Genomic DNA, 22,197 nt, shown 5'->3' with positions numbered 1-22,197 from the left:
ATTATTGAAGATGCTGTCTATGTTTCATGTAGAAATACTTAAGTACATGGGACTCAAATTATTGAATATATAAAGCAGGAGTCAAGTCGCACCTTTAAGACCAACCAATTTTTATTTAGAACGTTCTAAATAAAAATTGGTTGGTCTTAAAGGTGTGACTTGACTCCTGCTTTGTTCAACTGCTTCAGACCAACACGGCTGCCCGCTTGGATCTATCTATATTGAATATATAATGGAATGTGTCCAGTTTGGGCAGCTGGGTAGGGTTGAGTTGGGAACAGGTGTCGGCTCCTGACAAATTGGTGGAAAATGGGAGGAAAGGTGTAGCATTGGCAGGGATGAGGAGGGCTAGCAGGTTGCTGAGTTGGAAAGATGGGCCAGAAACAAGTGGATAGAACTTAGGAAAGAGGGGTCAGAAGAAAGTGGATAGAACTAGAGAAGGCAGAGTAGGTCAAAGCTGTGAAACACGGATTTGCCTTGGGTGGAGTTAGGTAAATCTAAGAGAAGGAAGGGCAGAGAAGGTCTGGAGCTCATGAAATTAAGTGAAGGGAGAAACTTAACAGAGTACTAGGGAAAGGAGAATATTGTCTTTCAATGTGCTGTGGTTGGGCAGGGGGTGGTGGACCACTGCACCAAACTTCAGTGAAGAGAAACTGAATTTCACATAATGTGAGCTTATAAAGTTGAACTGTGGTTCATCTAGTCCAGTATAAACTTACTGGTAGCAGCTGAGAGGGGTCTTTCCCTTCCTGCTACCATGGAACCTTTCAGTGGAGACGCTGGGAACTGAACCCATGAACTAACTCATGTCAAGTATATGCTCTAGCACTGACCCAGGGTTCCACTCATGTGCAAAAGATGCAGAAGTACCATCCTTAGAAGCAATTTCTGTCCATGACTTGAACCTGCTCTTAAAAGCAATTCATTCACTTGTGTTCATGAGCATTTGAAATGGTTCTTCTTTCTACGTAACATTGCTTTTATTTTGCAAGCATGTGTAGAATTCTGCTTGATTTGAAGTTTTTAAGGGGGCTATTGCTGGTTTGTGTTCGGATAATATCTATCATGCCTTAAGTCCAAGAAGATAAGGTGGGATAGAAACGTTTAAATTTAACTAACAAAATTTATAAATAATGGGGTAAAATTTACTAAAATGTAAGAAACAGAACTTTATCTCCCTCTCCACAAAGCCATATTTGTTAGAACTTGATGAAACATCCAGTGAAGAATCTGAGGGTGTTCTTGCTAATTTCCAAGGGGCTGGATTGTTTTCTTATGACAGATGTTACTACATGCTTGTTTCTCTACATCACTAGTCAATTACTAAAATCTTTCTGTAGCTGTTAGTGAGCAGTATTGAAGATGTGTGCAGAATTATTGAAGATGCTGTCAATGTTTCATGTAGAAATACTTAAGTACAAGGGACTCAAACTATTGAATATATACTTATGAGATGTCTGTTCACAGGGAAAGTCATATATCCCTCTTTGGGCAGAGATATAAACCACAATCAGGAGTTTTTTAAATGGTTAGAAAAAGGGAATAGAATTTTCCTTTCACATTTGTAAAGCAGTCTCTTCCCCATGCAAATTATTTCTTCCAGTGCCATTGACAAAATGGAAGAGTTAAAGTAGTGTTTTGCAGCTATCTTTGTATAAAGCACAGAAAGAAGGGGACTCTGAGTTAATGAGTGTAGCACTAGAATATCACAAGCATCATCCAGAATCACTGTGGTCGTTTTCGCACTCACCTTAATCAGCAGCGACGACCCTCTTCACCGCGCAGGATCTGCGCGGATTTCGCACTAATTGCCGCGGAGCACCCAGAAGAGCCGGAAAGTCCCGCCGCTTTTGCGGCGCAAACGGAAACTTGTTTTTGGCGGTTTCCGTTTGCGCCGCAAAAGCGCCGGGACTTTTCAGCTCTTCTGGGTGCTCCGCGGCAATTAGTGCGAAATCCGCGCAGATCCTGCGCGGCGAAGAGGGTCGTCGCTGCTGATTAAGGTGAGTGCGAAAACGACCCATGAGTTTATCATTACTAGCTTTTGCACCAGAGTTGCAAGCCCCTCCTCTGTGTTGCATTAATCATGCTTACTAAGGTTGTACTAGAGATCCAGCACAATTCACATTAGCTTGCTGGTGCCTAGCTAAGTAAGTCAGCCTGCCATTCACTTGAGAAGGCATCATGCTCCCCTAGGAAAATCAGTTACCTGGATGTACCATCTCTGAAGGTACTGCACCTTTTATCATATGTTCGTCACTGGGTAAGTGCAGCATCAAGTGATGATATGTGTCTGGGACACTGGAGAATTCTCATGCCATCTGATACTAGCTTGAACACAACTGTTTTTAAATTCGATGTATTCAGACATACTCAGGCTATGAGCTATCTGGTGTATATGTATACACAGACATCTGTATCAGCACCTAGTTGAAGGTAAGTTTTAAGGTTTTAAAATGAAATTAAGAATCCCAACTGTTGTTGGTTGTGCTTTGTTATTTTAATAATCAAACCTGAAAAATTACCAGAAGTGAAATTCACAGACAAGAAATACTTTAATTAAATATTGTGTAAAATGAACATTTTTATACAGTTAAATATCTGAAAAAATGTACAGATAAAACAATCTTATTGTAGGGTCTTTAACAGTAAAATCTACCATTTAGTGAAATTTTCAGTTTGGAGACAATGAAGCAATGAGTGCATTGACTAATCAATCTAAAACACAAACAGATTGCATTTATGAAGAAACTTGCAAACTTTCTTAACCTGTATGCATGACCTTTCTTTTAAGATCAAAACCTTACTTATACAAAATAAAACTGAGGCAATTCAGTTTCAAAGTGACTTCTTAGGCTTTTCCACTTAGCTAAGCCTTATTGGCTATCACAAAATAAATGTGAAAAACATTTATTATTTGTGATATATTGAAGCAATTTTAAAACCTTTTATAAACATTTTCTGAAAATGTGCATTTTTTGTTTAAAAAGAAAAAAGTGGTCCCTCCTTTTTGCTTTGAACTTCAGTTCTGCTGCAGTTTGCAAAAAATGTTTTGCAGTGCTGCATTTACAAAGCATTTAGTGCAAAGAAAGAGAGGGGGGGGGGAATTAGTTGTTCTCAGTCTAAAGATTGGCACTAACAGGCACAATATATTAAAGAGGTCATTCCAGTTTTTAAATTACAGTCATTGCTGTTAAGCCTTGCTACAAAACAAGAGTTCTGTAAATAAAAACAACTTATAAAAGTCACGTATGATCCCAATTATATACGAAGCCTTTCTCTGTTAAACAGTGCTAAGTTACAGAGCATGTAGAGTGCAGCAGAAAGCAGACACACAAAGGAGTGATATAGCTGTATACCAGGGATACAACCGACCAAGCACTGCAGTGCTGCTACTGCTCGCCATTTCCATGGGGTTGATGGAAATGAACAAAATATGCACAGCAATAGCAGATGGGTAGATTGCACCCTTAGGTTTGTGCTTTTGTACACCATGAACCATCCAGATGAAGGAGCGATTAACAATTGTGGTGTAAGCCTGTGATAAAACAGCACAAAAGTTCTTCAAAGAAGTCTACTTTTAAGGCATCCGAGAAGTTAATGTGGCAAACATTTTAATTAAAACATCAGAAGTGAATTTTATTTAAGCTTTAGGCTTCTGAATTTTTTTCCAGTAAACACAGTTCAGCTATGTGGCAAAGTCATGGGTGGCAGATAAAATGACTTTTTACAATCTTTTTTTTTTTTAATAAAGGAAACAAGGAAGAGAGAAAATGGATGGAGGATGAAAATTTTAAAAAGAAAATCCAGACACAAAATAGAACTTTTTTTCCCTTGTGGCTGCATTACATGCACGTATTCTACTAGTATTTATTACAGCCATGTGGCACGATTTTGTTTTAACTATACAACAAACAACTTTATTTCAAAATTATTTGTTCTGATAACTTAAACATAATATAAAAATAAACAAAGCTTTTCCTCAAAAATAACAAAAGTATGGAAAGTCCAAACAAATAACAACTTTTTGAAATACAAATGAAATGAAAGAACACAAATCTATTTTAGCAGAAAATATGAAGGCAATTGTTCTTGGCTTAATGCTTTTCACAGCATCACGATACCAGTCAATGACCAAAAAACCCCCCACATACATACAAGAAAAAAATGATGGAAAGCAATATACAAAATTTCAAAGATAAATACAATATTTATAATCGATATGTTACAAAAAAACCAAATTCCCTTGGTGATTGCAAGTGTTTATGTGAAAGAAAGTGTTGCGATGTATGACTATTTTATTCCTTATCTTTTTATAAGGAATAAAATTTGTTCTTCTAAATATTTAAGTGGATCTGAAAAAAATTCAAGACAAGTGTATAAATATTTAGCTACAACTTTGGCAAAATCACAAAAGTCTACAATTTTATAACCACATACAAAACACATTAGGGAAGAAGGATCTAGAAGTCAAAAGGACAATTTTCTGGTACAAGAAACATAGACTTCACAGTAGCCTAAGAATGCAATAGTATACAGTGCTAGCAAAAGTTGAAAAAATGTTGCAGATCACACTTGCTTAACAGGAAGCTCTAGCAGTGGAAGTATATTGTTACCAACAGACAGTAGCATTTTTTTTCTCTGTCAGTGTGCTTGTTGAAGGCAAGAGAATTCAATATCAAAGTTACAATTTCTAACTACAATAAGTTACAAAGTTCCATTTCATTAAGATGAAGTTAAGCAATGGTAAACCCTCCCCCCCCTCCCCAGCTCCCCAAATTATCTCAAATCATATATTCATCCTTTTTTTTCCAGTTTTGATGGCTCATACCTCCTTGGCCCCCTTTTTTAACCACAAAAAAATATTTCACATTATAGAGATACACAACCATTGTGAATCTAGTTATGAGTACAGAAAAAAAATGCTTTGGAGGCGTTTTCATCAGTGTTTCATGATAATCAAAATGGTGCATCCACAAAGTTTTTCCCGACACATAGCAAGTACTAGACATAGCCAAGACGTAATCAGAAACTTTATACAAAATAGGCGTCGCTTTTTCCTTATTCTTCAGGACAAAGAAATGTGAAAATATGACAGAAGTTCAGTCAATAAAATGGAATTGTTCATGAAGAAATTGATTGTTTGCATGTTGATTCTTAATAGTTTAAATAAAATCTTTAAACAAAGTTTTTTTTTCTTTATTTGTAGCATTTCAACACGTTGCTGATTGTATTTTGAAGATACTGGTTCCATCAGCACGTCTTAAATACTAAACTTGTCCCCTAAAAAGCTCATCTTCTGAAGCTTGGTGCTATGGTATGTAAACAAAAATGAATTTACATTGGCGGGACTACAAGCCCAGACATAGCTGAAAGAGAAAGAAAAAGAGCTATTAATACAGATGTCTATATATATATATACCTGTATTACAATTCACAAGAAAAAAACAGAACACCCACCACTATGCATGAATATTCCCCAGCAGCACCAACTTTCAATTTTTTAAAATGTCCACCAAACCTATTTTGCAAAATATCTGGTCTGTGATCCAGAGTGATGTGATGTGACTTATGCATGAATAGTACTTATGCAGCTTAACCCTCAAATATGGAAGTTCTTGCCCAAGCTACGTGAAACACAAAGTCCACATTCAGAAACAATTGCTTGGATGCAGCTTGATTTGTTTCTGAATGCAATGATACTGCACCAAGAAACTAGCTGTGATACAGGCAGAAATTTGTTATGTTTGTTGAAAGGGCTCTCTGGACCACTGATGGATGTGCATAAGCTTTTTTTGAACTAGGATGGACTGTTGATGGATCCTTTCCGATTTAACATCTTAACATACTTTGCATGCAGTAGCAACTCAGAATTTTTTTATCCTTTGTTTCTTCTTAAATAGGATGTCCAATTGAGTAGGGAGAGGGAGAGACTACTGAAAAGCCATTTTCTATATAATTTTATTTTTAAAATAAGAGTTTTCTAAGAGGCATTCTGTAAAGACTTCAAAAAGGATTCTGACATTTTTTTGTGCAAAGCATCCTGCCTCCCACATGTGTGATATTTCTCTTAGCGTTTTGTTAATGGCAAACAGTGGCCCAGACTCCCTAGAGACTGCCTATGTTGACAGCTGAGAAACAACATGGTCACTTTTGGTAATGTCAGACAAGGCCAGCTCACTCACCAATCAAGGACCAGACACTTCTCAAGTTCCCTAAATGAAAATCTGACTAACCTTAGCTTTTTCTCTCTTTACAAGCACTCAGGCTTAAATGGAAAGTCTCAGTTTTGACATTTTATTAATTGTATCTTTATTCTAATAGCATACTGGCTTTAGTGTCAATGACTTTCTGAAATCAAAGTTAAGTTGTTAAGTACCACGGCTTTTTGCAGTGTGTCAGTCAAAGCAACATAAAAAAGGCATAATATTAAAATTTTTGTTCGTTCATTTTAAGAAAATGTTTAGAGAGCAAGTCTTATGTTCTTCCATGTGTGCTATGCAAAGCAAAGTATATAGGGGAGGGGCCATGGCTAAGGTGGAGCTTTGCATCCAAAAGGTAACAGGTTCAATCCCTGGTATCTCCAGTTAAAATGTCCAGTATTGTCTGATGAAGTGTGCTTTTAGCACATGAAAGCTTACATTCTCAATAAAAATTTCTTAGTCTTAAAGGTGCTACTGGACTCCAACTTTGATCAGGCAATAAGTAGGTGATATAAAAGATCTCTGCTTGAGACACTGAACAGCTGCTACCTGTCAAAGCGGACAATGGTGACCATGATAGAGCAATGTTTTGATTCAGTATCAGGCTGATTTGTGTGTTCATGTGACTGGACTCCTTGAGACCTGAAGCAGCAGCAATGTCCCTACTTGAAGCAGCAGCAATGAATGAAATGGCCTTGCAGAATCATTGTGCAAAATAGTGGAGAATGGCACACAAGGAGCCACTTGGCTCCTTGTGTGCCATTCTAAGGTCCGCAGAGTGGGCCAGTGCATGCTATTTCCTCTGCATTTTTAAAGCAAGATGGGTAGTGCCATGCAGCTCTGCCCCCACTTATCTTAAACAAGACATTGATAGCTGTTGTAGCATAAGTGCTACCAAAGGAGAAAAGACTGGACTTGTTAAACAGGGAGATGCTAAATTTTGTTAGCCCTCTGACAGGAACCTTTTGGTGTTTAAATTTTGTCATTATAATGCTTCTCATTAATTTATGTACAAGAAACATTAATACATTTTTGATGTAGTGGTGCAAACTTCAATTTCCCAGTTCATTAATTCCAAAAAATATCAATTTATCTCAGATTTGCTGTTGTGGTTTTTCTGAAAGCTTGTTGTTATATACACATTTCTTATGTAACACAGCATCTTTGCTTGATCATTCATATGCCTAAAAATGTAACACAGAAGACCTGGGCTATGTGCAGTTTTGTTCAGTCATTTGAAAGCAGCTCAGCCATCACTTGAAGTATTTCTTGAACTACTGGTGGGGGTGCTTTTTCTCAGCAGATTATATTATTTTAAAACACAGTAGAGATTCAAAAGTATGAGCAAATGGCATTCTTGTGCATCTAACAGAGTATGATCTGCCCCAACTGCGTCTGTGATAGATTTGCCTCTATTTAATCAAACAGCTGGCAGCTGCATAGCATGGGAGAGACTGGAAAGAAGGGAAGGTATCCCAGTCTTACTGTAATCAGAGCACCAAAGACTCCCTCTGCCTGTGCCACTTGTGGCACTTGTGTGGCTGGAGGGTGTTCATGCTGTAACATAGTATGACATAAATAAAAATGTGTCACATAAAGGTATGTCCTAAGTTCACTATTTGCCTGTACTCGTCTGCTTCCCACTGGCCTCAGATTAGAGACATGTCCTGATCCAGAGAATCTGTATCAGTAATAATACTCATTGATTTTCCTTCCCATACAACAGATGGGGAAGCAGATGTCTGCCCTAAGGGGGATGGCTTCATGAATGCTACTGTGGTATTAATGGGCCCTTGGTTCAGAGGGGAGATGCGGTCCACAGTTGATCACATGTAGCAACTTGCTTATCTAACAGCCTGCAGTTTGCTGGATGCTTATTAATTGGGCTGTTTGTGAAATATACCACATGAAAAGTATGGGTTAAGATAATTACAAAAGAGGGGGGAAATGCCAAAACAAAACTTTGCCCATGGAAGTAACTTTCTTGTATAGATAGTTTCTATGAAGAATGCTGCTTAGTCCTAGACGTGACTGACGGGGTTAGGAAATCAAGAGCGTGGAAGTTTGGAACATGCCTTTGTTTACATGGAAAGATTAGTCACAGGTTTACAGATGGAGCATAACAGCTAGACGCTCTTACGCTCCGACCCCTATGTGCCATTGCTTGGATTATAGCCAGATCCTGCCAGCTGTGAATTCCCCCAATATGGCACAGTTCCAGTATAGTTAGTTCTTGCACAATGCTGCCATCAGGGCTGGGAGAAGCAGTGCTAAATGGTGGGGTACAGTGATGTGCAGCTCACAGTTTTCGGCCAGTAAGTGCTCCCTTGTGGCAATTGCAGCTCATTGGCAGGGGATGGAGCAGGGTCTTGGCTATTTGCTCTAGCAGCAAGTTCTCTGCCATTAATTGACAACAATAAATACTAATAACGCTATTACCATTTGGTAACAACTATTCTGCAAATTTAGTGCCAGCAGCAGTTAGTGTAACATTAGCCAATTTTCACCTTCTTATATCGCAGGTAAAGAGTTATGCACAGGGGAAATATGCTTTCAATTGTCTGTGTTGTCCATTATTAAAACAGTCTGTAACATGCAGTTTAGATATTGTAGGTTAGTCTATGTTGGGTTGTCCTCTGTATCAGAAGCCCCTTCCTTAAAACAATAAATCATGATTCTTAAAATGCAATCTTGTCCTGAAAAAATACAAATGTTAAGGCCTGCACCAAAGATACAATCTTGCAAACAGGGCATAAACTCAAAGACACTATTACCAATGCCATCAAATGTGAGCTTATTGCTCTTTATTTGAATGAACTAGTAGAGGTTGCCAAGCATGGTGGTGAACAGCGGTGGACTTAGACTGGGGAGATGAGGGTTCAACTACTTGGTTTATAGGATTGCTCTTGCATAATCTAGACAAGTGGTTCTCAACTCTTTGTATCTTACATCCTGCCAATCAAAGAACCTGGGGTTCCACCATGATACAAACAAAAAACCCTCTTTTCCCCAAGGGCATTTATATGTTTACAGACATTCTGTTATTATAGTTATCATTTACAGTTAAGTTTTAAGGGCATGAAAAATTGCAATAGTATTGTTGGGACTAAATTTTATTGCTGTAGCTTTACAATGCAAACAAAAATAATAATTCCATTAGCTGAAGATTGCAATAATACTGTTGAGTATACATTTTCCTATTATGGTAACTGTAAAACACAAAGATAATAAATAAAAAATTGCAATGAAATTATTGGAATTGGAGGAGAGTGTATTCTCTCTGCACTCTTCCAGTTCAGAAGCACCAATTTAGCTTATATCACTGTGAAAGATAGCTGTGAGTATAAAATGAAAGACCCTCCTCCCATAAGCCAACCTAAGCGCTGCACAACCTGAGCTTACACCCAACCATAGACCCACTCATCCCATTCATACACACACTCATACAATTCCCTTATATCTACAGAACTCTTGCAACAGCTTCTCCACACTAACGCATGATTCTTCTGGAAACTGGGGCAATGCTATCATGAGGAGACACAGCACACATTATTCTCCCAGGTGGTCCAGGGCTTTTGAGGTTATTTTTGATATGGGCTCCTGTGCCATGAAAATAAGGGCACATCTTTCCAGCCTCTGTCAGAACTAAAGAACCTTCCAGAAAGGGTAGTCAGCTCACTGCACTAAGTTTGCAGTGTTGGCTGCCTTGCATCCTGTGTAACTAGCAGCTGAAGAGGAGAAGCTATCTTTTCCATCAAAATCACTCTGATTATCTGAGAACTATGTATCACTCATGAGCCACAGGCTAGCAACACTCTTTGGTCTTGGTATATACAATATGGATAATCCCACAGACTTTACAGAGTTACTCTCAAATATACAAGCAATCTGAAAATTTATGCCTAAAGAATATTGTCTCTGATGGTACTATTGACATTCATTTGGTAGAGAAATTTCTTGGTATGGAAGAAATTTTGTTTCAGACTTTATGGTGCAACTAACAGCACAACACTGGGGGGGGGGGGGAATATTTATATTTTTTCGCTTAAACTATTCAAGGCATACACTGAGGAAAATGTAAAGGCAAGAGTGCCATCCTAAACAGAGTCACACCTTTCTCAGCCAATTAACTGACTGAAGAATACAACTGTGCTTAGGATGACACTGTTAAGCTGCTATCCTGTACACACTATGGGGAGTTACTTCTGAGTAAATATGCAGAGAAGTGCTATATAATTTCATATCTCCACACTAGCAGAGACTCTGAACTGAAAAAGAAGTGATTTATCTAACACATGCTTTTTTATTTTTCCAGAAAACTTTGTTTTTTTAAAAAACATAGCAAGTTGCAAAACTCATATGCCCATATAGCACCCACCTCTTGAGGAACATTTGAGTAGCAAGCTGCACAATTATGTATGCCCTCTGTCTTTCCCTCTCATAGCTTAAACAGTTAAAATCTCCTTAAGTCTACAAGATGGAGGTGCCAAATTACTGTGCAGTCAGGCAAGTATTGTTCCTCTTTAAAAGAGAGCAGTGCTGAGAGAAAGAGAGGCTGCATGGATATTTGCTGTCATGTCAGGCTCTTGCATGCCATACTTGTGGTCATGGCCATCTCTTCCACCACATGAGATTCTAGATGCAGAGAAAATTATCCCTGTTCTCATCTTCCTGAGAAAAAGGAGAATGGGTGCAACAATAAATACCTGCTTCTTAAAGGAGAGATAAATAGGTGACCAGAGTCCAGACTACATTACAGGTTACTACACTGAGCTATATATTATACCAGCTAGTTAACTTCATTGCATAACTCTAATATTAAGTTAAGAGCTAGCTAATAGTATTTATCATGGATATTACTCAACTGGCACTTCTATCACAGTTTCACTGATCCATAATTTACATCTGCATCTTTGTTACTAGTAAGAATGTGTAAGGGATAGAAGTTGTATGCAACACAAGCTTATATTTTGATGTGCTGGGCTATAGGATTGTATACATACTGCACTGTGCCTATTATTCTTATCATTTTGAAGGAAATGGTAGCAAAGGCCAGTGTGTGTCTTAGCAGCCTACAGTCACAAATCTGCTCTTTATTTTATTTACTGTGACTTTGGAACACTGGTCACTGTCACTGATGAGAAAGCAGAATTCCCAGGCAATGGATGATCACCTTGTTTTTTCCTACTCTTTCTCCCTTTTGTAACTTAGAGCAGGGGTGGCTAATGGTAGCTCTCCAGATGTTTTTTGCCTACAACTTCCATCAGCCCCAGCCATTGGTTATGCTGGCTGGGGCTGATGGGAGTTGTAGGCAAAAAACATCTGGAGCAACTGTTGGCCACCCCTGTCTTAGAGGAATGACGTAGTAGAGTCCAGAATGGTACCACCTAAGCAGCAGGATTCCTAAGTCAAGAGTCTCACTTCGAAGTTTGAGTGTCTTGTTAGACTTGATGATATAGAAGAAGCAGTGAGACATGGTAAGGTGAGACTGCTAACAAAAAAATGGCAACATTTTTTAAGTTCAAATTTTATCAGGACATAATTCTTGGGAATGGACACAACTTGATAACCCACAACTTTATGTTTGAATTTCATCACTGAAGAGCACTGACCTTAGATGAAGTAAAGCAATCTGTGGTATGTGATCCACAACAGACCATTCCATTGAGGCACTTTTATAAGGGAGCAGGATTGTAGTCTATCGCAGTGTTTAATGTATGTATCGTCTTGTTTTATTGCACTGTCTTGTACCGTTGTATTTTGTACCATTCTCTGTATTCCTTGTGGTATGTCATGTCTTAGACAGTTTTCCATTTGTTAATTTCTATAACCCTAGTCCTATTGCATTGTTTACTGGATACTATGTGTTGTATGATTGAATTGTTTTTCTATACTGTGTAATCTGCCTTGAGTCTCAGTGAGAAAAGCAGTCTATAATTGAAGTAAATAAGTAATGTTTGGTACTGCTTGATATATATGCAGATCAATTCCTTTTTACAAAACTATTTCTTTTGTACCTTGTTAGCTCCACTTATACAACACTATCATCTGTTCAACATAGGTTGTGTGTGTAGAATCAATGTATACAGGTAGGAGAGATTTATGGTCCTTTCCAGCTCTGTACACCTCTCTTCTATACTAACTGTAGCATTCAGCACAGAGATTTACAACAGTAGCCTAAATGACTACTACTCAAACTTATTCCATGGCCACATTTTCTTCCTGAGAACTGTTAGAAGTGATGTAAAAAGGTAAAGGTAGTCCCCTGTGCAAGCACCAGTCGTTTCTGACTCTGGGGTGACGTTGCTTTCACAACATTTTCACGGCAGATTTTTTATGGGGTGGCTTGCCATTGCCTTCCCCAGTCATCTACACTTTCCCCCCAGCAAACTGGGTACTCATTTTACCGACCTCGGAAGGATGGAAGGCTGAGTCAACCTGGAGCCGGCTACCTGAACCCAGCTTCCGCCGGGATCAAACTCAGGTTGTGAGCAGAGCTTAGGACTGCAGTACTGCAACTTTACCACTCTGTGCCACGGGGCTCTAAGAAGTGATTTAGCCTAGCTTTATAAGGGCCATCAACTTTGCATTGTGAATGCTGTGTTTTGGGTTGTGGCAAAATGCAAAGTAATACTGAACAATAGTTTAGTATGACAGACAAAACCTCCAAGTATCAGAGACTGCCTAGAAGAAATCAGCATTAACAAAATCTTCCTGATGTCAAAGATTCATTGCATTCTTCTGCCCTGCTTTAATACTAATTTATTAATTGGCAGGCGGTGTTAGGAATATCCATGGTGTAACTAACATGAATTTGAGCAGACTTTGGAGGATGGTAGAAGACAGGAGGGCTTCATGTAACTTTGTTCATGGGATCATAAAGAGTCGGACTTGACTGCGACTGAACAACAACAAATTAGGAATGTCTACAAAATAAGTATTTGTTTTCTTCTTTAATTTACATTTATCACATTGGAGTATTTTAAAACATCATTTAAGAGATTATATTTTTAAATAATTCAGCAGAGAACCAGAATGAAACATGTTTGGATATGGCACTAAGGACCACTGTAGCTAGCATCATGGGCCTTCACCCATTTTCACATCATTATAAGCTCTAACAGAATACAATGAGGATAGAACCCACACAGTATACATTGGGGGCCCGTAAGGTGAAATCCTATTTTCTTCTATCAAAATGCCCAGTTCACTGAGTGTCTTTCCCACACCCAGGCAAATCATGTACTTGCTTTGCTATCATAAAAGTTTGCTGCTTTGTTCCTCAAGCTGCACTCCTGAGAGTTATTAAGGGTGAAATTATCAAAGTGACTAGGAACTAAAGTTTCACACAAGCTGATTTATCACCATCTGTTTTTATAATCTCACTCTTGTTCTGTAGGGATGTGGATTCACATGATAATGAATAAAGACTAGATTCAAAACAGGCCAGTTCTTGAATAGAACTAATTTAACCACAATAACCTAATATTCAGTAATATTTTGAACCATTTTGGCACTTTGATGTCTGCTTCAGTTTCCCAGACAGTGAAAATGGTAGTGAGTCTAGAGAGAGAAGCTACAAATATGCATCTAATGTGGACACTGGACAATCTGAACAGTTATTCTATCTTCCTCCTGAATAGAACTGACTTGAGGTAGCATTTATGTGCTGAACTCTTCCTCATCACTAACCATTGTGCTATTTTAGTGGCTTTGTGTGCACGCACCCCAAAACTAGACAAGATGGTAGACCAACTATAAGAAACAATTATTTATCTATGTAAAATGGAGCACCGCTGAGCAGGATCTGAGATCTCACAATATTTTAGTTTCATGTAAGCAGCAATGCCTTTCCCCCAATTCAAATCCACTTTTTGCAACTCTTAGTCCAGGGAAGAAAAAAAGGCAAAGCAATCTGTTCATGTGTAATCAATATACCAGGGGTCAGTGTTCCCGCTAAGCTGAATTAGTGCGAGCTAGCGCACAGATTTTTAGCCTTTGGCTCACACATTTTTGTCCTAGCTCAGGAAAAATGGCCACAGAGCAAACTAATTTATGCAGTAGCTCACAAAGTAGAATTTTTGCTCAAAAGACTCCACAGCTTACAGGGAACATTGCATGTGTGTTTGTGTGTGTGTGTTTATCTTCTGCTGTGTTTTACTCTGGTGTCTGATACAGTCTTCTTTTGGTCAGACTCTGAACCCAGAAGTCAGCTGGGTTGAAAGAAAAAAATGCTGAAACCAACAGGACCCAGTGAGAAAGGAGGCTTGTCAGGAAAGGTTAGATCCTCTTATTCTCATATTCACTTTTGTTTAATGGGGGAGGGGAGTTAAAATAAATTTTCTGCACCTCTTCCTCTTCCCATGCCTCAGGATCCCAGGCAAGGAGGTAAAATACACTCGCACATCTATGTTGTCACAATAACCTGTGCTTGCTCTGCAACTAAGAATCTGAGTTCCTAAAAATGCTAATCTTTTCTCCTATTGCACTCAAATTTGATAGGGAGGAGTGAGAGGTACAGTCCCTGAGAATTTTATCCCTACTGGGATAAAAAAAAAAGGTTATATCTGCAAATGATAAACACAAAAAGAATCTTGCAATCCTAAGGGAATTTTCCTAGGAATAAACCCTACTGAATAGATCTTAATAGGATTCTGAGCAGACTTGCTTAGGTGTGTAACAACTACAGCAAAGTACATAGATAAGATTGTTAATGAGCAAAATGAACCAAATCAAAACTAAAAAAATCTCCCTATTATTTTGCCAGACCTGTACTTTAAAACATAACCTATCTATAGGTGCATAGGTTATAGTCTCTCCCCGGTGACATGGCTGATTCAAGCATAATATTTTAATTTCTTTCTAAATGTATGTCTTGCTTTTGAAGCCACTAGCTCCTAAAGCAGTTGAATGATACAAAGAGTCCATATAATAAGCCCTTAACAAAAATAACAAAAACATGAAATCATAATAGATGACACTGTACTCACATGGGGACTAGACCACCTTATGTTATCATAGCAGGTACCCATGGTGACAGTTGCATCCCTAGCACATCAGAAAGACAGATTAAACCTTTCACTTTTTCATACGCAGGTGATTTTTATGTGGGGAATTATTTCACGTGCATGCTTCCCCACATGGATTTTGAGGTGGTACTAACCCTCATGAGAGGAAAGTATCACTTTGTTATGCACATTCAAATCTACTTTTTCCTTTTTTTAAGAGAAAAATCTCTGACCTTATCATTTCAGTAAAGACCACTTGCTTCCCCAGTTTTGTGTTGCTTCATTTTTAACCAGAGTAAAAGAACTACCTACTAGAAAATATGTATAATAAACAATATTTACACATTCCTTCTGGAATGTCACCTTTTCATCTTCATAAGTAAAAGAGAAGAGTAGGTCCTCAATAAAACCAGTTAATCTCCACCCCCCCAAGAAAGGACAAAAAAATGTGTATTGCCAATACTGAAACAATACAAAGTCAGTAAGATAAATATTCAGTGTACAAAATATGTAAAAAATTAGTGAGCTGCTCTGTTGTGTATGAACCCTGACCCAGAATCAGGTTACTGATAAATGATTTAGCAATGGGTCCCATGAGTATGTCCTTCATAGTCAACATGATTCCAGTACACAACAGCTGCCTCGTCTTTAATAAATAAAAGCCCTACCATGGTGGCAAATTTTCATTGGCTGGATGTGGGCTATGGAGGATTGGCTCACATTCTGTCTCTGGCATGCCGCTGGCTGCTCTCCCCCGCCCAACACTGGCCCTGTCAGGTGAGAACCCCACCAGACGACCACTGGCTTCTGAGGGAGACAGTTATCTGATGACGGGTTCTCCTGAGGGCTTACTGATCACTACTGTCTTTTCTCAAGGCCTGTTGTAGGAAGTCTGGGACAGTCCATCTTCCCCCACCCCCCAACAACAATGCTGCCGTGAAGCAAACAGTAAACTATGGGCTCATTGAACAGATTGGAGTCTACTGTATCCTATGGTCCCATAGGATGGAATAGACTCCCTCCTGTCCTATGGGCTCATAGGATACAATGCAGTCCATTCTGTCCTATGGGCCCATAAGATACAATGGAGTCCACTCTGTCCTATGGCCCCACCTGCAAACAGGAGAGAGCTAAAGGGTGGCTTGCAATGGCTCCCTGCCTCTTACAGCTACCAGCAGAGTGGGTCCGCCTGTCAGCAGCTTGCTTTAAGAGGCAGGGAGCCATTGGAAGGCTCTCTTTCTCTCACTCCTTGCCTACAAGTGGGAGGGGATGAAAGAGAGGCTTCTAATGGCTGCCTGCCTTCCTGTCTGCTTGTCTGTCTGTCTTCCTGCGATTTTTCTGTCTCCCCGTCTTCCTTCCTTCTTTTCATTTTCCTTTCTTTCATTCCTTTCTTCCCAACTTTTCCATAACTCTCCCTTCCTTCCTTTCTCTCATTCTTTATCTGTCTCTCTGTTTTTTTCTTTCATTCTATCTTCCTTCTTCCCATTTTTCTTTTTCTCACTCATTTCTCCCCCTTTTTTTTTACCTCTCTCTTCTGTTCTTTCTCTCATTTTTTCTCTGTATCTCTTTCTGTCTTTTTATTTCATTCTGTCTGTCTACTTTCTTTCGCAGGCCAATAGCGATGGGGTGCCCGGGAGGGCCAGGCCACTGTATTAACCCCCCTTCCCTATGTAGGGCTTCTCTGTTGGAGGACCTCCAGGACCAGTGAGGGGGAGAGCATGAGAGTGACAGATAGAGAGAGAGAATGGCAGCATGTACAAGACAGAGAGGGAGACAGTGAGACAATGGCAGAGAGAGAGAGAGAGAGAGAGAATGACAGCACGAAAGACAGGGGGACAGTAAAAGAGAGAAAGGGAGAGAGAGAATGGCGGTGTGAGAGACAGGGGGACAGTGAGAGAGCAAGCGAGAGAGAACAGCAATGCGAGAGACAGGGACAGTGAGACAGCAGCAGAGGAAGAGAACAGTAGCACGAGAGACAGGGGGACAGTGAGAGAGAGAGAACAGCAGAGCAAGAGAGAGGGGGACAGTGAGATAGTGGTAGAGCAAGAGAGCAACAGCCAGAGAAAGAGTGCAAGAGAGAACTGGGGCCGGGCCCTAGAGGGAAGAAGCAGCCAAGCCCCATGGCCCCCCCCACTACCAATTTTTTCAGCTCCCAGGCCCTTCCATCCAAATGTTTATGGCTATGGGCCTATTTCTTCCTTTCATTTGTCTTCCTCACACTCCTTTCTTTCCATCTTTTGCCTACCATTCTTTCGCTCATTCTTTCTCTGTCTCTCTTTCCTTTTCTTTCATTCTGTTTGTCCATATTCCTTCCTGCCACCAACACATTCATCACCCCCCCCCCCAATATTTTTATAGGGCCCATTGAATTTCTTCCTACAACGGGCTATACTGCTAGTTTTTAAATAATCTGTATATCTGATACTTCTGGCTCTTAACATTTGCTAAAGCCTTAATAAATTGGTAAAGCTACGTTGCACTGAGTGAGCCAATCACATATTGTTGTGGTCAACTGCATGATATAATTAACTTATGGAATTTATGGTCACAAGATACAAAGAAGGTTGCTAACACATATGGCTTTAAAAGAGGATGAGACACATTCACAGAAGATAGGGTAATCAATGGTTGTAGGACTAAAGGGATAAAAGGTAGGATGTTCAAAGGAAGTATGTCTTTGAGTGTCAGTTACTGGAGAACAAAAAACACTGGTCTCTGTGCCCTTCTTGTAGGCATTCTTGAGGCATTTGTTTCACAAATGTGGGAAATTGGTTGCTGGGCTAGATGTACCCTATCCTTAATACACCAGGGCTCCTCTTATGCCTTATACTGAGTAAGACCACTAGGTTCTTCTGGTAATACACACTGACCATTTTCACACAAAGCTTACCACATGGTCACATTCCTGTTCTCTCCGCAGCGTCCGTGGGATTTCCCACTATCTGCACTGGAGTTACTGGAAGTGCCGCGGCTTTTGCATAGCAAACGTAAACCGCTAAAACCCAGTTTACATTTGTTACACAAAAGCCGTGGCACTTCCTGTAACTCCAGCGCAGATAGTGGGAAATCTGATGGACTCTGCAGAGAGAACAGGAATGTGACCGTGTGGTAAACTGTGTGCGAAAACGGTAACTGTGTAGCCCAAAGTCTGGGGTTCTATCCTGCCCTTCCACTAGAGACCCCATAAAGAGAAATATTGACTACTGCATCAATGTTTCTTTGTGAACCATGAGGTAATACAAGAATTGCATGCTATGCCAGATTGCTATGCTTACAATGAAGAAGAATCCTTCTGGTTTGAATTCTAGAAAGAATTGTCTAGCCGGCAGAATAGTGAGTCAGAGCAGGATGTAGATTCCCATCACTAGATATTTTTAAAGTAATTGAGATAAAAATCCCTTAGGGATAGCATCCTTAATGGACATGGATTAGATTGATCTCCTCAAGCCCTGTTCCATCTCCACCAATGATATTTATTTTATGTTCTGGAATGTCTAAAACATGTCCAGAGCTTGAAATTTGAGTTACGTATGTGTGAATATGATAACATGTACTATTCTGCTGTACTAATATTGAGACCCTAAAATATGATTGGATGCTTTTATGAGCTATGACTTTATTCTTCACTAATATGTTTGAAGAATGCATTGCTTCTGCAGTGTAAATCAATCAATACTAGATGTGTTCCATATTACTGAGGCTATGTGGTGTGAAATGCTTAAAAGTGTGTTTCTCATTTCAGATGGAGTTGATTCTCAGGTTTGGGCTCTACATTTGAAAACTGAATGGTAACGTTCTGGGGTGTGTGTTTTTTAATGAAAAGCCAACTCTTTAATAAAAGTATTTACAATTTTTTACAAGTTTTTTCTCCTATAAATATGTTCATTTTGTATCCATGGCTGCAAGTTACTGTGTAAATTCTACAACCTATTTTATTAGTTATTTATCCTGACTTCGTTTTTATTTAAAGGGAATTTAACTGGAATAAGCTCCAATAAGAGCACCAACACCTTCTGATCTGAGGGTGAATGATGATAATGCTGAACATAGCTTTAAACATTTTGTAAAGATTTTCAAGTTTCAGATAATTACATGAGTAGAAAATGCAGCACATCTTGAAGTACTGCCGATTAAAATGTGTGTATCAAAAATGCATGCAGAAAATGCATAAAGAAGTACAAGGATCTGTGAGGAACGTTTGGAGTTGTGTGTTTAGTTTAAAAATTAATGCATAAAACCTTAAGGGGAAATGCTGGGAAAACAGCTAGGTTTTTTTTCCTAATAAAAGGCTTAAAACCAAACTGGCATATGGAAAAATGGTCAGCTATGTTATGCATTTAAGTGTTAAGTATTAAGACCTGCAATGAAGCTATTTAAAAAACGAAACATAACATGAACCACTAAGGGTTTTGGAGATTTAGATTTTTTAATATTTGCCAGTGATAAATGCCATTCTTCTAAAGCTTCAAAATTTAAGGTTCTAGTGTTTGTCTGAAAAAAAGTCTGCAATTACACAAAAAAATGATACAGAGATCCAGCTCACCTTGAAGTCCATTTCCATTTGCACTGGTGCAAGATGGTGGAGGAGATGCTTGGGGCCTGACAACAGGAGCAAAGGCGCTCTTTTGTTTCACTGCAGAGATGACATTGGCAGGTGAGAATGAGAAAATGCCGTGTGTACTGCTACAGTTTGAAGGGAGGGTGACCGAAGAGGCTGCCATGGTAGGGCTTGACGGCACTACTGCAATAAAGCAAAAATAATCAGGACTCATATTGTGGATTTTTTTATGGCAAACATGGAAGGGGGAAAAAAAAAGATTGATGGGGCTTTGCCTCTTATAATAGCAAAAAAAAAAATCTATGCAAAACAAAATGGTTTGGCTTGCCACGCTCTGGATAACAGGCAATCTCCTTTGTGTTGGACTTCTGTTGCAAATTGTGCAGTCCAATCTGGTTCTTTTGTTCCCTTTTAAACCAAGATTATGGTATGACATATACCAATATATTTGCCATGTTCATTTTTTTAAATGTCCAGCCTCCAGAGTCACCCCTCCTTTTATCCAGTAGCTCACATTGCACAAAAATAAAACAAAAGTAAATATATATATATATATATATATATGTACTTGGGCAACAAATAAGAATCTATGTAATGATTTTTCTAGAAAGACACTTACTGCCATAAGGTGAGTTGGCTGAAGAGCCATTAAGAAATCCAGGAGAACCAGGTACACCAAGATTGGGCATGCCGGCATTGCCATATCCATTCATGCTATTGCTGACTGTGTTGTAATTGGACTGCTGAGGAGTACTGCTTGGAACATATCCTCGCGGGGAAACACTGCTTGTGTTGCGACTGTAGCCTACTGTGTTAGGGAGGAAAAACCCATCCCCAAAAAATGATTATTTAAGGGGGTAAAAGGTTTCCCAACAGCATCATACATTACACTCTTTTAATTGATTGCACAGCTTTGGTCTATGATGGCTGCTACTACCCTATCATCTCTTTGCTGTTCAAGATAACCTTATCACGCCAACCCTACTTAAATCATCTGTGATCACTCTGTGTTGCCTCTACTCCTAGCAGGGACAGCCAACAAAAGCTCCCTTCGATCCAATTGTGTCAGTTTCCTTCACATTTGTCTTTAGTAGCAATTATCAACAGGCTTGCTTGCTGGTTTGTACCAACATGCTGAATGAACTTTCAGCCATTCTAGGACTCCAAATGTCAGTGTGGGCAAAAAGGGGAAAAACTGCTTGCAGCAGTTATCTAACTTTAAAACATTATTTTTATGATTGATATTTTTATACTAAAGATAAGCAAGTGCTCCCTCTGGGAACATGCTTCAATGAAAACCAACCCTGCTCCAATTTACAGAGAGGTTTTATGAGATTAATTTGACACATGTGAGTATAATGAACACATACTCTGCAAAAGAAGAATTAGGGGACTCACATAGCAAGACAGGAATGCAGTGGCCCTGATCCAGAGAATGTTAGTCATCATAACTAATTTGTCCTATTAACGTCAAAAGGTACAGCTAGTTTTCTCTAGATCACAGCTAGTATATGTTTTTATTGAAAGTCAGTTTCTTAGTTATAGGACATAATATATATAAACGTATCTAAAAAATGTTTACCATATTAATTCTAGTCTTATATATACCCATTGATTAGCTTCATTTTACAGTACCTAAGTTACAGTAATTACATTTGTTGCTACTGTTCATATACAATTTCATGACACATACTTAGTATAAATGTTAGCTGTGATCCAAAAGTCTACCCCATACACATGAGCTATGAATGTACATCTGGAATTGTTTTTACAATCCGTCCAATTTACCAAGCTTCATCATATGTTCATTTCTCTTCAAACATACATGGAGGTGGTTAGTTTAACGGAAATGTTACAAAATCCCAAGTACATGTGTATTAGGGTCTTTAACAGGCTATAACTGTTGACCTTTCAATTTCATATTAATAGTTTTGCAATAATCAATTATGAAATGTTTCTGAATTTTTATTACATCTTTTCAGTAGAGATAATCTATGGTGTGGCAGAAAAAATAAATCCAGGAGGCACAATTATTAAGGAATACAGTCAGCACACCATTGTATGACTGAAAATATGATTCCTGGAAAATAAATGGTGATAACAAAAGTGATAACATTTAAACTCCTCCCCCTTTTTTGATGACACAATTCTTAAACCTTCACATACCTTGGTCATTAGCTTGTGATGTTTCTGAAACATTAACTGCTAGCTGGCTGCTAAACGAGTTTACTCCCATCATGCCAGTGTGAGCTGGAGTGTTGGCAAGTGTAGGAATCTGATTGTGGTTGCGTGGCACACTGTATAATGCTTCTGCAATATCAGCTGCTCGTTTCAGGATGATTTCCTACAAAATAGTAAAAGAATTCATTTCTGCCACATAACCTTACTTGGAATCAGGTAATAAATATATGGTCCATATTAATAAGGTGTA

The 22,197-nt window shown here is 38.9% G+C and overlaps 1 protein-coding gene across 7 annotated transcripts in view; it reads right to left on the bottom strand.

Moving 5' to 3' along the window:
* Positions 1 to 2,533: 2,533 nt before the first annotated feature.
* Positions 2,534 to 22,197, bottom strand: part of EBF3 (EBF transcription factor 3) — a 205,857-nt gene continuing 186,193 nt past the window's right edge. For 3 of the 7 annotated variants that reach the window (XM_060241408.1, XM_060241409.1, XM_060241410.1), the window contains exons 13-16: positions 21,933 to 22,110; positions 20,386 to 20,574; positions 19,752 to 19,949; positions 2,534 to 5,366 (exon numbers count right to left, since the gene is read on the bottom strand). In XM_060241408.1, coding sequence (XP_060097391.1) covers positions 5,335 to 5,366; positions 19,752 to 19,949; positions 20,386 to 20,574; positions 21,933 to 22,110 — 597 coding nt within the window. In that variant the 3' untranslated portion in view covers positions 2,534 to 5,334. The remainder of the gene's footprint in view (positions 5,367 to 19,751; positions 19,950 to 20,385; positions 20,575 to 21,932; positions 22,111 to 22,197) is intronic. The other 4 variants (XM_060241411.1, XM_060241412.1, XM_060241413.1 and 1 more) reach the window with 2 other exon arrangements.

The sequence above is a fragment of the Heteronotia binoei genome, chromosome 6, assembly GCF_032191835.1.
Source record: "Heteronotia binoei isolate CCM8104 ecotype False Entrance Well chromosome 6, APGP_CSIRO_Hbin_v1, whole genome shotgun sequence".
Classification (NCBI taxonomy): Eukaryota; Metazoa; Chordata; class Lepidosauria; order Squamata; family Gekkonidae; genus Heteronotia; species Heteronotia binoei.
This window is presented reverse-complemented; position numbering and strand designations above follow the sequence as displayed.